At 30.9% G+C, this 17,500-nt stretch overlaps 2 protein-coding genes across 2 annotated transcripts in view; one reads left to right on the top strand and one right to left on the bottom strand.

The window, feature by feature from the left end:
* The window catches only part of LOC130137255 (protein TIC 214), an 8,524-nt gene extending 1,050 nt beyond the window's left edge, over positions 1-7,474 (top strand). Inside the window, exon 1 of the mRNA XM_056308061.1 lies at positions 1-7,474. This exon is cut by the window's left edge and continues 1,050 nt beyond it. Within this exon, the coding sequence (XP_056164036.1) occupies positions 1-4,725 (4,725 nt within the window). The 3' untranslated portion in view covers positions 4,726-7,474.
* Positions 7,475-14,679: 7,205 nt separating this feature from the next.
* Positions 14,680-17,500, bottom strand: part of LOC130137263 (uncharacterized mitochondrial protein AtMg00370-like) — a 4,904-nt gene continuing 2,083 nt past the window's right edge. Inside the window, exon 1 of the mRNA XM_056308069.1 lies at positions 14,680-17,500. This exon is cut by the window's right edge and continues 2,083 nt beyond it. The gene's annotated coding sequence lies outside the window, so the exon portion shown is untranslated.

The raw sequence follows: 17,500 nt of genomic DNA, 5'->3' as shown, positions 1-17,500 counted from the left end.
TTTTCGGAAGAAAAGGAGGATCCGGACAAAATCGATGAAAGAGAAGAGATCCGAGTGAATGGAAAGGAAAAAACAAGGGATGAATTCAACTTTCAAGAGACATTCTATAAAGATAGCCAAGTTTATAAAACTTCTTATATGGATCGGAATAAAAATAAAGAGAATTCGAAATTAGAAATATTTCAAGAAGATCCATTTTTATTATGGTTTGAAAAACCTCTTGTGACTCTTCTTTTCGACTATAAACGATGGAATCGTCCATTGCGATATATAAAAAACAATCAATTTGAAAATGCCGTAAGAAATGAAATGTCACAATATTTTTTTTATACATGTCGAAACAATGGAAAAGAAAGAATATCTTTTGCGTACCCCCCCAGTTTGTCAACTTTCTTGGAAATGATACAAAAAAAAATTTCTTTGTTGACAAGAGAAAAACTACCCTCTGATGAATTGTATGATCATTGGATTTATACCAATGAACAAAAAAAGAACAACTTGAGCAAAGAATTTAGAAATCGAATGGAAACTCGAAATAAAGGATCCATTACTCTAGATGTACTCGAAAAAAGAACTAGATTGTGTAATGATGAAAATAAAAAAGAATACTTGCCTAAAATATATGATCCTTTTTTGAAAGGGCCCTGTCGTGGAAGGGTCAAATCTTTTTTTTCATCCCCAATCCTAAATAAAATTTCTATAAAAAATTACATCGAGACAGGTTGGATAAATAAGATTCATGTTATACTTTTTAATACTGATCAGGAAAACTTGGAAAAACAAATAGATGCATTTGATAGAAATTCATTATCAACAGAAAAAAAACTTTATTTATTTCCATTTCCAGAAACTGAACAAGGAAGAATTAATTCAGAAGATCAAATAAAAATTTTGAAAATTTTCTTCAACGCAGTTATAACTGAGCCCAAGACTAAAAGAATTAAAAAAAAATCTATTGGAATAAAAGAAATAAGTAAAAAAGTTCCTCCGTGGTCATACAAATTAATCAACGATTTGGAACAACAGGAGGGAGAAAACGAAGAAAACGTGGCAGAGGATCATCAGATTCGTTCCAGAAAAGCCAAACGTGTAGTGATTTTTACTGATAACCATCAAAATACTGATGCTAATAGCAAAAATACTAATAATCCTGATCAAGCCGACGAAGTGGCTTTGATACGTTATTCACAACAATCGGATTTTCGTCGAGACATAATCAAAGGCTCTATGCGTGCTCAAAGACGTAAAACAGTTACTTGTGAATTGTTTCAAGCAAATGTGCATTCTACTCTTTTTTTGGACAGAATAGACAAACCCCTTTTTTCTTTTGATATCTCCGGGATGATAAAATTCATTTTGAAAAACTGGATGTATAAAAAAACAACAGAATTAAGAATTTCGGATTATACGGAGGAAAAGACAAAAGAAAGTGAGAAAAAAAAAGAGGAAGAAAAAAGAGAAGAATACAAAAGAGAAGAGAAAGCACGAATAGAAATAGCGGAAGCCTGGGATAGCATTTTATTTGCTCAAGTAATAAGAGGATCCCTATTAGTAACCCAATCTTTTCTTAGAAAATATATTCTATTCCCTTCAGTGATAATAGCTAAAAATATAGCCCGTATGTTATTATTTCAATTTCCCGAGGGGTCCGAGGACTTAAAAGATTGGAATAGAGAAATGCATGTTAAATGCACCTATAATGGTGTTCAATTATCAGAAACCGAATTTCCAAAAAATTGGTTGACAGACGGTATTCAGATAAAGATCCTATTTCCTTTTTGCCTTAAACCTTGGCACAGATCTAAGGTGTCACCCCCCCAGAAAGATCCGCTGAGAAATAAAGGGCAAAAAAACGATTTTTGTTTTTTAACAGTTTGGGGAATGGAAACTGAACTTCCTTTTGGTTCTCCCAGAAAACAACGTTCATTTTTTGAACCCATTTTTAAAGAACTCAGAAAAAAGATTATCAAATTGCAAAAGAATTCTTTTTTAGTTATACAGGTTTTAAAAGAAAGAATCCATTTTTTTTTAAACCTTTCAAAAGAAAGAAAAAAATGGGTCATGAAAAACATTCTATTTTTAAAAGGAATAATAAAAGAACTTTCAAAAAGAAACCCAATTCAATTATTTGGATTAAGAGAAATATATGAATTGAGTGAAACTAAAAAAGAAAAAGATGGGATAATCAGTAATGGGATGATTAATGAATCGTCCATTCAAATTCTATTTATGAATTTGACAGAAAAAAAAATGAAAGATCTGGATGATAGAACCAGCACAATCAGGAATCAAATAGAAAAAATTACAAAAGATAAGAAGAAAGGATTTTTAACTCCGGAAATCAATATAAATATTAGTTATAATAAAAGAAGTTATCCTACTAAACTATTAGCATCAATAAAAAATATTTGGCAGAAATTAAAGAAATTAAAAAGAAGAAATGTTCGATTAATCCACAAATCATATTCTTTTTTCAAATTTTTAATTGAAAGGATATACATAGATATCCTTCTCTGTATCATTAATATTCCGAGGATCACTACACAACTTTTTTTTGATAATTCAAAAAAAATGATTGATAAATACATTTACAATAATGAAAGAAATAAAGAAAAATTTGATAAAAGAAATAAAAATACAATTCGTTTTATTTGGACTATAAAAAAATCAATTTCGGATATTAGTAATAAAAAATCAAAGATTTTTTTATCCTCATTCTCACAAGCATATGTATTTTACCAATTATATCAAACGCAAATTCGTAACTTGTATAAGTTAAGATATGTCCTTCAATATCAATATCACGGAACATCTCTTTTTCTTAAGAATAAAATAAAGGATTATTTTGAAACACAAGGAATTTTTCATTCTGAATTAAAACATAAAAATATTTGGAATTCGGGAATGATTCAATGGAAAAACTGGTTAAGGGTTCATTATCAATATGATTTATCTCCGATTAGATGGTATCGATTAGTACCACACAAATGGCGAAATAGATTCAATCAAACCCGTATAGTGCAAAATAAAGATTTAAACAAAAAGCATTCAGATGAAAAAGATCGATTAATATTAATTAATTACAAAAAATTAAATGATTTTGAATCAAATTCAAAATATAACTTTCAACAATACTATAAATATGACCTTTTTTCATATAAATCGATTAATTATGAAAATAAGAAGGATTCACATATTTCTGTATCACCATTACGTTTAAATAATAAACAAGAGATTTGTTATAATTACAATAAGATATATAAAAAGGGTAAATTCGTTGATATGACAGGAGGTATTATTCCTATTAATTTAGAAGATGATGCTATTATGAATCTGGATAAATTTACAGATAGAAAATATTTTGATTGGAGAATTTTCGATTTTTGTCTTCGAAATAAAGTCGATATTGAGTCCTGGATCGATATCGATACCAATGGTAATAAAAATACTAAGACTGGGATTAATAATTATCAAATAATTGATAAAATGGATCAAAAAGGTCTTTTTTATCTTAAAATTTCCCAAAATAGAGGAATTACGGCATCCAACAAAAAAAAAGACCTTTTTGATTGGATCGGAATGAATGAAGAAATACTAAGTCGTCCCATATCGAATCTGAAACTTTGGTTCTTTCCAGAATTTGTGCTGCTTTATAATACATATATTATGAGACCGTGGATCATACCAATCCAACTACTTCTTTTAAATTTTAATGAAAATGGTAGTGAAAATAAAAACATCACTAGAAAGAACAAAAGGAATCTTTTTCTATTTTCGAATGAAAAAAAATCGATTGAATTAGAGAATCGAAATCAAGAAGAAAAAGAATCCGCAAGTCGAGATAATCTTGAATCAGATGCACAAAATCAAGCGAACCTTGGATCACTTCTCTCAAACCAAGAAAAAGCTATTGAAGAAGATTATGCAAGCTCAGATATGAAAAAACGTATAAAGAAAAAGCAATATAAGAGCAACACGGAAGCAGAACTTGATTTCTTCCTAAAAAGGTATTTACGTTTTCAATTGAGATGGGATGATTCTTTAAATCAAAGAATGATCAATAATATCAAAGTATATTGTCTCCTACTTAGACTGATAAATCCAAGAGAAATTGCTATATCCTCTATTCAAAGGGGAGAAATGAGTTTAGATATTCTGATGATTCAAAAGGATTTAACTCTTACAGAATTAATGAAAAAGGGTATATTAATTATCGAACCAGTTCGTTTGTCTATAAAAAATGACGGACAATTTATTATGTACCAAAGTCTAAATATTTCATTGGTTCATAAGAGTAAGCCCCAAATTAATCAAAGATACCGAGAAAAAAGCTATATTGCTAAGATTAATTTGGATAAATCCATTGAAAGACATCAAAGAATGGCTGAAAATAGATACAAAAATCATTATGATTTGTTCTTTGTTCCCGAAAAAGTTTTATCCACTAAAGGACGTAAAGAATTAAGAATTCTAATTTGTTTCAATTCACGGAAGAGAGATGGTATTCATAAAAATCCAGTATTTTGCAACAACGTAAAAAACTTTGTTTTGGATAAAAGAAAACATTTTGATAAAAAGAAACTAATTAAATTAAAGTTCGTTCTTTGGCCTAATTCTCAATTAGAAGATTTATCTTGTATGAATCGATATTGGTTTGATACCAATAATGGGAGCCGCTTCAGTATGATAAGGATAAATATGTATCCACGATTGCAAATTTGTTAATTATGCGTTTTTCATATATATTCTGTACCATATATGTATGGTATATGAAACAAATAGTTGCACCCATGTATTGTCTTACCTTCCAGTCTGATACATGACTACGAATTCAATGCATGTATCAATATCCAATAGATCTATAAATGATTAACGGAATCTTCTTATTTTTTATTTTATTTTATTATTACAAAATTTTGTATCTTTTCTAAATGTAGAAATATATCATCCTTTCCTATTCCTATACGAATTTTCATATTCCTATTCCTATACGAATAAAATTGAAAAGAAAATTGGATTGATTAATTTTATTTGATAAAATTAGGAGTTCATAAAGAAATTAAGATTATTGTGTATACCAAATTAAAATGACTAGCATTATTCTTACTGATCAGTAAAATCCATTAAAAAAAAAGAGGATAGAAAATCCGTTTTATGGTAAAAAATTCATTCATTTCAGTTATTTCACAAGAAGAAAAAGAAGAAAACAGGGGGTCCGTTGAATTTCAAGTATTTCATTTCACCAATAAGATACGAAGACTGACTTCACATTTGGAATTGCACAGAAAAGACTATTTATCTCAGAGAGGTCTACGTAAAATCCTGGGAAAACGCCAACGACTGCTCTCTTATTTGTCAAAGAAAAATAGAGTACGTTATAAAGAATTAATTAGTCAGCTGGATATTCGGGAATCAAAAACTCGTTAATTGAAAAAGGAATTTGAATTATTTTATTTTTTTATTAGATCTTGAATTTTAATGAACTTCTTTTCATTTTCAGCAATTCATGAAAGAATGAATCGAGGAATAACCTATGAATGTAACAACTACAAGAAAAGACCTCATGATAGTCAATATGGGACCTCACCACCCATCAATGCATGGTGTTCTTCGGCTCATCCTTACTCTAGATGGCGAAGATGTTATTGATTGTGAACCAATATTGGGTTATTTACACAGAGGAATGGAAAAAATTGCGGAAAATCGAACAGTTATACAATATCTGCCTTATGTAACACGTTGGGATTATTTAGCTACTATGTTCACAGAAGCAATAACCGTAAATGGACCAGAACAGTTGGGAAACATTCAAGTACCTAAGAGAGCCAGTTATATCAGAGTAATTATGTTAGAGTTGAGTCGTATAGCTTCTCATCTGTTATGGCTTGGCCCCTTTATGGCAGATATTGGTGCACAGACTCCTTTTTTCTATATTTTCAGAGAAAGAGAATTAGTATATGATCTATTCGAAGCTTCCACCGGTATGAGAATGATGCATAATTATTTTCGTATCGGAGGAGTAGCGGCCGATCTACCTTATGGATGGATAGATAAATGTTTGGATTTCTGTGATTATTTTTTAACAGCGGTTTCTGAATATCAAAAACTTATTATGCGAAATCCTATTTTTTTAGAACGAGTTGAGGGGGTAGGCATTATTGGTCCAGAAGAAGCAATAAATTGGGGTTTATCGGGACCAATGCTACGAGCTTCCGGAATCCAATGGGATCTTCGTAAAGTTGATCATTATGAATGTTACGACGAATTGGATTGGGAAATCCATTGGCAAAAAGAAGGAGATTCATTAGCTCGCTATTTAGTCCGAATCGCTGAAATGAGGGAATCGATAAAAATTATTCAACAGGCTCTGGAAGGAATTCCAGGGGGACCCTATGAGAATTTAGAAACCCGATTCTTTGCTAGAGAAAGGGATCCAGAATGGAATGATTTTGAATATCGATTCATTAGTAAAAAACCTTCTCCTACTTTTGAATTACCGAAGCAAGAACTTTATGTAAGAGTTGAAGCCCCAAAGGGAGAATTGGGAATTTTTTTAATAGGAGATCAGAGTGGTTTTCCTTGGAGGTGGAAAATTCGTCCACCTGGTTTTATCAATTTGCAAATTCTTCCTCAGTTAGTTAAAAGAATGAAATTGGCCGATATTATGACAATACTAGGTAGCATAGATATCATTATGGGAGAAGTTGATCGTTAAAATGATAATTGATACAACAGAAGTACAAGATATAAATTCTTTTTCTAGATTGGAATCTTTAAAAGAAGTCTATGGAATCATAGGGATGTTTTTCCCTATTTTGACTCTTGTATTGGGAATCACAATAGGTGTACTCGTAATTGTGTGGTTAGAAAGAGAAATATCTGCAGGAATACAACAACGTATTGGTCCCGAATACGCCGGTCCTTGGGGAATTCTTCAAGCTTTAGCAGATGGGACAAAACTTATTTTCAAAGAGAATCTTTTTCCATCTAGAGGAGATACTCGTTTATTCAGTATAGGACCATCCATAGCAGTTATATCAATTTTACTAAGTTATTCAGTAATTCCTTTTAGTTATCACCTTGTTTTATCTGATCTCAATATCGGTGTTTTTTTATGGATTGCCATTTCCAGTATTGCTCCTATTGGACTCCTTATGTCAGGATATGGATCAAATAATAAATATTCTTTTTTAGGTGGTCTACGAGCCGCTGCTCAATCGATTAGTTATGAAATACCATTAACCCTTTGTGTGTTATCAATATCTCTACGTGCGATTCGTTAAAACAGAAACTTTTCTTTATTCCTTTCTTTTTCGAAAAGAAATTGAATAGATATCTCCTTTTTTTATTCATCATTCAGTTTGATGACCTAAATCAGATAGTTGTATGAGTGAAAGAAAACAGCTTAGAAATTAGCAGTAAAAAGATTGAGTCTCATTTCCTACGTACAAGAATAAAAAAAAAGTAAATAGAAGCAAGACTTTTACCCCAAGATTGGTTGATTAGTCATCCTGGCTTGAAGCGGGTTCAACTCAAAAGATCAACCACATAGAGTTTTCACTATCGTTTCTATGTATTACCATAACGGGTGATTGAGCAAAAATCAGTGGATGGTTAGGAACACCAAAATACATAAAGGATTAGTAATGGAGATTTTTTATGTAAATTATCCAAAAGGAATTTTTACATAACATAAAAAGAATAGTAATTGGGGCTTTAAGTTAGTAGAAATGATCAAGCAGTACTACCCACGATTCCGATTCAGAGTATACTCCTATCCACAGATTCAAAAATGACTATCAGGAACGAAATAATCCTTTTTTTGAAACCCCCCCTTATTTTTTTTCAAAAAGAAGAATAGGAACGAAAAAAAAAGATCTTTTTCTTATTTCCTCTATTAATAGGGATAACGTGGCATTATTCAGGAACTAATGTATAATTTTTTTTTCGTAATCAAAAAGAATGGGTTGAAATATCTATTGCTATTTCTACAAAGAGTATTTTATTGAAGGATTAAGTTATTACTCAACAAATAAAAATTCAAATTATTAAAGGATGAGATCAATTCAGAAGTGCTTTTTTAGTTATTATTATAGCAGACAGAATTCCATTGGTCTAATTCAGGACCTTCCGATAGGTTTTGACTCTATCTATATAGAATATATATTTCATTTCGAATCGATATATAGTATTTATTATACTACAAACATATCAATATAAATAATATCAATTCGGTCCTTAGATTTATTGATGGCCCTCGAGGAGCCGTATGAGGTGAAAATCTCACGTACGGTTCTGGAATAGCGATGGGAACAGTGATGTTATCATCGACTATGATTATCTAACAGTTCAAGTACAGTTGATATAGTTGAGGCCCAGTCCAAATATGGTTTTTGGGGATGGAATTTGTGGCGTCAACCTATAGGGTTTTTCATTTTTCTAATTTCTTCCCTAGCAGAATCTGAGAGATTACCTTTTGATTTACCAGAAGCAGAGGAAGAATTAGTAGCAGGTTATCAAACCGAATATTCGGGTATCAAATTTGGGTTATTTTACGTTGCTTCCTATCTAAATCTATTAGTTTCTTCGTTATTTGTAACAGTTCTTTACTTAGGAGGTTGGAATATCTCTATTCCTTACATATTCGTTTCTGAGCTATTTGAAATAAATAAAGTAGGTAGCGTCTTTGGAACGACAATTGGTATTTTTATTACATTAGCTAAAACTTATTTGTTCTTGTTTATTTCTATCACAACAAGATGGACTTTACCTAGACTAAGAATAGACCAATTATTAAATCTTGGATGGAAATTTCTTTTACCCATTTCTCTCGGTAATCTATTATTAACAACTTCTTTCCAACTCCTTTCATTGTAAAGGAAAGAAAAAGGAATAGGATATTCTAGATTTACGACTTCTCTCAAATAGCAAACAAGAGAAAGAAACAAACATAAAATTATTCATAGATCTTTACGATATGTTCCCTATGGTAACTGGGTTCATGAATTACGGTCAACAAACAGTACGAGCTGCAAGGTACATTGGTCAAGGGTTCATCATTACCTTATCCCACGCAAATCGTTTACCTGTAACTATTCAATATCCTTATGAAAAATTAATTACATCCGAGCGTTTCCGCGGCCGAATCCATTTTGAATTTGATAAATGCATTGCTTGTGAAGTATGTGTTCGTGTATGTCCTATAGATCTACCTGTTGTTGATTGGAAATTGGAAACTGGTATACGAAAGAAACGCTTGCTTAATTACAGTATTGATTTCGGAATTTGTATTTTTTGTGGTAACTGTGTTGAGTATTGTCCAACAAATTGTTTATCAATGACTGAAGAATATGAACTTTCTACTTATGATCGTCACGAATTGAATTATAATCAAATCGCTTTGGGTCGTTTACCAATGTCAGTAATTAACGATTATACAATTCGAACAATTTCGAATTCGCCTCAAAAATAAAAAAAAAAATGTTAAAACCCTTTGATTAAAGAGGAATCTCCACCAATTAGTAAGGTTCAATTTGATCTAATCTACAGGAATGAGTTCTTTATTTTTTTTTGTTAGTTAATAACTAGAAATTCCAATTAACTGTTGATTCGTTGGCAAGAAGTGCGATTAAAGTTGGATTGAAAATGGAATCTAATAATATAATTTGAGTTTTGAGCTAAATTACCCTTTTCTTTGGTGTAAATCTTTTGGGTAAAGAGAAAACCATATTATATTGGTCCACTAATTGGACCTAGACCCATTTTAAATCCATTCGATTTGAATTAAATGAAATTAGGAGCATATCCTAAAAAAATTCCTTGTCGGGTCAATAAAATCATGAAAAACATTTCAATTTATTTCTCTTTTACATATAATAATGGATTTGCCTGGACCAATACATGATTTTCTTTTAGTTTTTCTGGGATCAGGTCTTATATTAGGAAGTCTAGGAGTGGTATTACTTACCAATCCAATTTATTCTGCCTTTTCCTTGGGATTGGTTCTTGTTTGTATATCCTTATTTTATATTCTATCAAACTCCCACTTTGTAGCGGCTGCGCAGCTCCTTATTTATGTAGGAGCTATAAACGTTTTAATTCTATTTGCTGTGATGTTCATGAATGGTTCAGAATATTACAAAGATTTGAATCTTTGGACTGTTGGAGATGGGATTACTTCGTTGGTTTGTACAAGTATTTTTGTTTCACTAATGACTACTATTTTAGATACGTCTTGGTACGGGATTATCTGGACGACAAAGTCAAACCAGATTATCGAGCAAGATTTGATAGGTAATAGTCAACAAATCGGAATTCATTTATCAACAGATTTTTTTCTTCCATTTGAACTCATTTCCATAATTCTTTTAGTTGCTTTGATAGGTGCAATTGCTGTTGCTCGTCAATGATAAATCTTTATAACTATTAATAGCAATCAAAATTCAACTTTGTTTTCTGTTATCAAATCCATTTCTATTCAATTCTATTTGAAAACTGTTCATGTATAAAATATAAATTCTTTATTTTGATACATTACCAAATATCAATCTATTCCTTTGTTTTGTACTTGTTATATTATAGTCAATTCAATAAGTTGAATTCTTGTTCATATTGAAATGAATCAAAATTAATAAGGAGCTGGTCAATGATACTCGAACATGTACTTGTTTTGAGTGCCTATTTATTTTCTATTGGTATCTATGGATTGATCACGAGTCGAAATATGGTTAGGGCCCTTATGTGTCTTGAACTTATCCTCAATGCGGTTAATATAAATTTCGTAACATTTTCAGATTTTTTTGATAGTCGACAATTAAAAGGAGATATTTTCTCCATTTTTGTTATAGCTATTGCAGCCGCCGAAGCAGCTATTGGGTTAGCTATTGTTTCGTCAATTTATCGTAACAGAAAATCAACTCGTATCAATCAATCGAATTTGTTAAATAAATGAATAAATAAGTAGTATTAATTAATTATATTTATATATTATTAATTATAGAAATTAGAATATTCATCAATTCAAATTAGCATGTATAATACGCAGGTTTGATAAAAACGTAAGAAATCAAAGCATCTTGGGCCGATCTCATTACTCGATCCGGAATTCGATTGATTAGAAAAATTATGTTAAAATCCATTGATTCATCTAGTGTCTAAATATATGATACATTTACAAGTTTACTAGATTGAAAATTGATGACATTCAAAAACTTATAGATCCGATGTCACATTCAGTAAAGATTTATGATACATGTATAGGATGTACTCAATGTGTGCGAGCCTGCCCAACAGATGTATTAGAAATGATACCGTGGGATGGATGTAAAGCTAAGCAAATTGCTTCTGCTCCAAGAACAGAGGACTGTGTCGGTTGTAAGAGATGTGAATCCGCCTGTCCAACGGATTTTTTGAGCGTTCGAGTTTATTTATGGCATGAAACAACTCGAAGCATGGGTCTAGCGTATTAATACGTTCCGGAAAAAACCACGTAAATACATTTTGAATACAATTGATTTTTTTTTACCGACAAAAACCCGTGCTCAAAATAGATAATATATTATTCTTTTTTCTTTATCGAGTACGGGTTTTTTTTGTCCAAGTGTATCTTGTCTTTACCACGAATTATTTTCCTTGGTTAACAATAATTGTACTTTTGCCGATATTCGCAGGTTCTTTAATTTTCTTTCTACCTCATAGAGGAAATAAGGTAATAAGGTGGTATACTATATGCATATCTATTTTAGAGCTCCTTTTAACTACCTATACATTCTGTTATCATTTCCAATTGAACGATCCATTAACCCAACTAACAGAGGATTATAAATGGATTAATTTTTTTTATTTTTACTGGAGATTGGGAATAGATGGACTTTCTATAGGACCTATTTTACTGACGGGATTTATCACCACTTTAGCTACTTTAGCGGCTCGGCCAGTTACTCGAGATTCCCGATTATTCCATTTCCTGATGTTAGCAATGTACAGCGGTCAAATAGGATCATTTTCTTCTCGAGACCTTTTACTTTTTTTCATTATGTGGGAGTTAGAATTAATTCCCATTTATCTACTTCTATTGATGTGGGGGGGAAAGAAACGTCTGTATTCCGCTACAAAATTTATTTTGTACACTGCGGGAGGTTCCATTTTTCTATTAATAGGGGTTCTGGGTATTGGTTTATATGGTTCCAACGAACCAATATTAAATTTGGAAACATTAGCTAATCAATCGTATCCGGTGGGACTGGAAATAATATTCTATATTGGATTTTTTATTGCTTTTGCTGTTAAATTACCGATTATACCCTTACATACATGGTTACCAGACACCCATGGAGAGGCACATTATAGTACTTGTATGCTTCTAGCCGGAATTTTATTAAAAATGGGAGCATATGGGTTGGTTCGGATCAATATGGAATTATTACCTCATGCTCATTCTATATTTTCTCCCTGGTTGATTATAGTAGGCGCAATCCAAATAATCTATGCAGCTTTAACATCTCCTGGTCAACGTAATTTAAAAAAAAGAATAGCCTATTCCTCTGTATCTCATATGGGTTTCATAATTATTGGAATTGGCTCGATAACTGATACGGGACTCAATGGAGCCATTTTACAAATAATCTCTCATGGATTTATCGGCGCTGCTCTTTTTTTCTTGGCAGGAACGAGTTATGATAGAATACGTCTTGTTTATCTCGACGAAATGGGTGGAATGGCTATCCACCTTCCAAAAATATTCACGATGTTCAGTATCTTATCAATGGCTTCCCTTGCATTACCGGGTATGAGTGGTTTTCTTGCAGAATTGATAGTATTTTTTGGAATAATTAACAGCCAAAAATATCTTTTAATGCCAAAAATACTAATTACTTTTGTAATGGCAATTGGAATGATATTAACTCCTATTTATTTATTATCTATGTTACGCCAAATGTTCTATGGATACAAGTTATTTAATGTTCCAAACTCTTATTTTTTTGATTCTGGGCCGCGAGAGTTATTTGTTTCGATCTCTATCCTTCTACCAATAATAGCTATTGGTATTTATCCAGATTTCGTTCTCTCACTATCTGTTGACAAGGTCGAAGCTATTATATCTAATTATTTTTATCAATAGTTTTCATCAATAAAAGAAAAAATAAAAAAAGAATCCTATTATTATTTTTAATATTGTTCGTTGTACAATGAAAAAAAAAGTCTTTTTTCTCTTAAGTAAAAAAAAAATTGGAATTGTAAACAGATATTTTTGGTCTTTATGAGAACCTTTTGAATCAAGTATTGTAGTGATTCAAATGGTTCTCGACAGCCTACATGAAGTAGGAAGTTTTCTTATCTTCTATTCTTACTTATTTTTATATTCTATTTCTATATAGGCTTGTTCTATGTTTGTATTTGTCGGGATTTTTTTTAATTTAATTAGATCTTAATGTAAATTAAATGAACCATAACTATGTAATCCTATTCCTAATAAATTGACCCCAAAATAGCATATCCAAATTATAAGAAAGCCCATAGAAGCCACAATTGCGCAATTTAAACTTTCCCAATTTTTATTTGTTCGAGTATGTAAATAAATCGCAAATAGGGTCCAAGTAATAAATGCCCAAGTTTCCTTTGGGTCCCAATTCCAATATGATCCCCATGCCTCATTAGCCCATACTGCTCCCGAAAGAATACCTATGGTTAAAAAGATAAACCCGAGACTAATAATACGATAACTCCACTGATCTAATTGTTGAATCAGTTGAGCCCTGTAATAATTTCGAGAAGAAAAAAAAGAAGTGTTTAGTAAAACATTGCTTCTTTCATTCATGTATTGGATCTCGACAAAGGAAAATGACTCATTTAAAAAATTGTTTTTTTTACTAAAAATCCTTATGGCTTTTCGCAATGTAATGACTAAGAGAGCTACTGATAATAATGATCCCCATAAAAGAGCTGCGTAGCCCAATATCATCATACTTACATGCATCATTAACCATTGGGATTGGAGAGCAGGTACTACTATTTCGGATTGATGCATTTCAGTTAAAAGACCTGAAGTAGCAAAGCCTTGGGTAAAAATAGTACTTGGCGCGGTTATTGCGCTTAAATAATTTTTATGTTTTTTAAAATACGGAACCATATGAATAATGGAGAAACTCCATGAAAGAAAAATTAATGATTCATATAAATCACTTAACGGGAAATGTCCCGAATAAATCCAACGAGTGACTAATAATCCTGTTATACAGAAAAAAGTAGCTATCATGCCTTTTTCTGACGAATCATATAGTCCTACGATTTCATCGACCGATAAGCTTATCAAAAAAATTGTAATTACAATTGAAACGATCGAAAAGGATATATGAGTTAATATATGTTCTAAAGTGGAAAATATCATAAAAATTTTTTAATTTAATTAAAATGAAAAAGTGGGGTAAACCAATTCTACGGAATTGAAATCAGGAATTGAATTTATTATAGGACTTATTCTATTTGTTTTAGAAGATGCCATGCCGCCACTCGGACTCGAACCGAGATGCTCTAGCACTGCTTCCTAAGAGCAGCGTGTCTACCGATTTCACCATAGCGGCGTACTCAAAATAATAATAATCTATTATTATTTAATCGTCGAGATTGAAGGAGTCAATTCAATTCAATATTTTTTTTCTTTCATTTTCATTCAAAGTGATGAGAAAGAACTCATTTCGTTTCAATATGGATTGAAGCGTTCCCCATAAAAATCTTTATTATCATTTTATTTCATTTTTGAATTAAAATGGAAGGTGTCCGTTTTTTATTTAACAGAGACGTTTTCGTCGTTTATGCTCGCCTAAAATTGAGATCTTGTAACTAAATAGTTATGACTTCAATCCAAGGATAAAGATAGAACTCAAAAAAAAAGTTATTTTTCATTTTTGAATTTTAAAATTCATTTATCATTTATCTGATTTTATGAATCTTAGATTCACTTTTTTTTATCAATGAACAAAAAAAGTCTTTTTATGGATCACAGTACAGTGTGACATTCCCAATTTTTTTATTTAACTATTTGTAATTTGTAGAACTTTGTATTAACCCTTAGGTTGGTTTTTCGTCCTGTAAAGAATTTTATTTAGGATTTCGAAAACTAATTCGATATTGGCCTGAACTGAACATCTTGTCTAACAAAAAACTTTTTTTGTAATTTAATTATTTATTATGATATGACAGATAAGTGTACCGATGAGGAAAATAAGAATCCCCACCGGATAAAACATATTCAAAAAAAAGTGAAACCTTGTATCTTTTTTAAAAAAAAAAAAAGTACCATTTTCAGATTAAGATTATTTAATCGAGTGTTTGACTATTTAATTGTCGCACAAAAAAGCTTTTTGAATTCCCGGTAGAAAGAGACTTCGCTAAGGAAAAAGCTTTCAACGCTGTCCAATATACCTTCCTTTTCCAAATGTTTTTACGAATACGTTTTTTTGAGATAGAAGTACGTTTTTTTGGAACTGCCATGAAAAATTTGAAAAAGTTATTCATTTCTCTAGTTGAATGTGAAAGACATCTATTGGTCAAACAATTCCATTTTTTCTTTTTTTTTATATCTCTGTCTATTTTCGTCATGCTCTATTTATACATGTAACAAAATACACCAAAAAGTTCAAAAAAACCAATCCTTACCTAACAAATTCCAAATTCTTTAAATTACTGTAGTTTTTTATTAGTTGGTCAAGCTCAAAAGAAAAAGAAAAGAGCGAGTACACATTTTTTTGATTTTCAAATTCGAATTAAACTAGTAGTTAATCAAAGGATACATGATTTTCTAAAAGTCATCTTAGTAATTTCGTCTTTTCTTTTAAGTCTATTTCTTCTCCCTGGTATTGAAACAAAAGTGTGGGATATTCTAGCGTTTTCTACAAAGAAAAAGAAATGTCTTTTATTCGAATGGAAAATAATCAGTTCTACCATGAATTAGTTAATGATTATGAATAAACGAACTAAAAAAAAAAAGAACTAGTTCTTTTTTTGGGGGGCCAGTTTTGATATGGATCATCCTATTATTTCTATCAAAATAAAGTAATGTATTAACTACTCTATTTTGGTATAATTATTTGCTCTATGGATATAAATTATCGTAATACGTAATAATAATTGAATTTTTTCTGCATTTTCCTAAAAATCTTACTTAATATTCAATATTAATAAAATGAATTAGTGTGTTATTTCATTTTAAATATAAATAGTAACTTGATCATATTCATATCATTTGACCAATTCGAACTTCTTGATTTGAATATTTGAAGTATTGGGTAAAGAAGAAAGATTCAGAATAATTAGGAATAGAAAAGTCTATTTAAGTTTTCCATATCTTGATTTTTTATTGAACCTATAAAAAGATATAAGAGCCGGTGAATTAGAAAGAATTAATTAAAAATAAAAAGGTTTTTTTATGGAATATACATATCAATATTCATGGATTATCCCCTTCATTCCACTTCCAGTTCCTATGTTAATAGGAGTGGGACTTCTCCTTTTTCCAACGGCAACAAAAAATCTTCGCCGTATGTGGGCTTTTCCTAGTATTTTATTGTTAAGTATAGTTATGATACTTTCGGTCTATCTATCTATTCAGCAAATAAATAGAAGTTTTATCTATCAATATGTATGGTCTTGGACCATTAATAATGATTTTTCTTTAGAGTTCGGTCACTTAATCGATCCACTTACTTTTATTATGTTAATATTAATTACTACTGTTGGAATTTTGGTTCTTTTTTATAGTGACAATTATATGTCTCATGATCAAGGATATTTGCGATTTTTTGCTTCTATGAGTTTTTTCAATACTTCCATGTTGGGATTAGTTACTAGTTCGAATTTGATCCAAATTTATATTTTTTGGGAATTAGTTGGAATGTGTTCTTATCTATTAATAGGTTTTTGGTTCACACGACCTAGTGCGGCGACTGCTTGCCAAAAAGCGTTTGTAACGAATCGTGTAGGCGATTTTGGTTTATTATTAGGAATTTTAGGTCTTTATTGGATAACCGGTAGTTTTGAATTTCGGGATTTGTTCCAAATATTCAATAACTTGATTTCTAATAATGAGGTTCCTTTTTTATTTCTTACTTTGTGTGCCTTTCTTTTATTTGCCGGTGCAGTTGCTAAATCGGCACAATTCCCCTTTCATGTATGGTTACCTGATGCCATGGAAGGCCCTACTCCTATTTCGGCTCTTATACATGCCGCTACTATGGTAGCAGCGGGCATTTTTCTTGTAGCTCGACTTCTTCCTCTTTTTATAATCATACCTTACATAATGAATTTCATATCTTTAATAGGTATAATAACAGTATTATTAGGAGCTACTTTAGCTCTTGCTCAAAAAGATATTAAAAGAGGTTTAGCTTATTCTACAATGTCTCAATTGGGTTATATGATGTTAGCTCTAGGTATGGGGTCTTATCGAGCCGCTTTATTTCATTTGATTACTCATGCTTATTCGAAAGCATTGTTGTTTTTAGGA

The sequence above is a fragment of the Syzygium oleosum genome, unplaced genomic scaffold (genome assembly GCF_021117445.2).
Source record: "Syzygium oleosum isolate NSW1041296 unplaced genomic scaffold, Sole_v2.1 Sole_v2.66, whole genome shotgun sequence".
Taxonomy (NCBI): domain Eukaryota; kingdom Viridiplantae; phylum Streptophyta; class Magnoliopsida; order Myrtales; family Myrtaceae; genus Syzygium; species Syzygium oleosum.
This window is presented reverse-complemented; position numbering and strand designations above follow the sequence as displayed.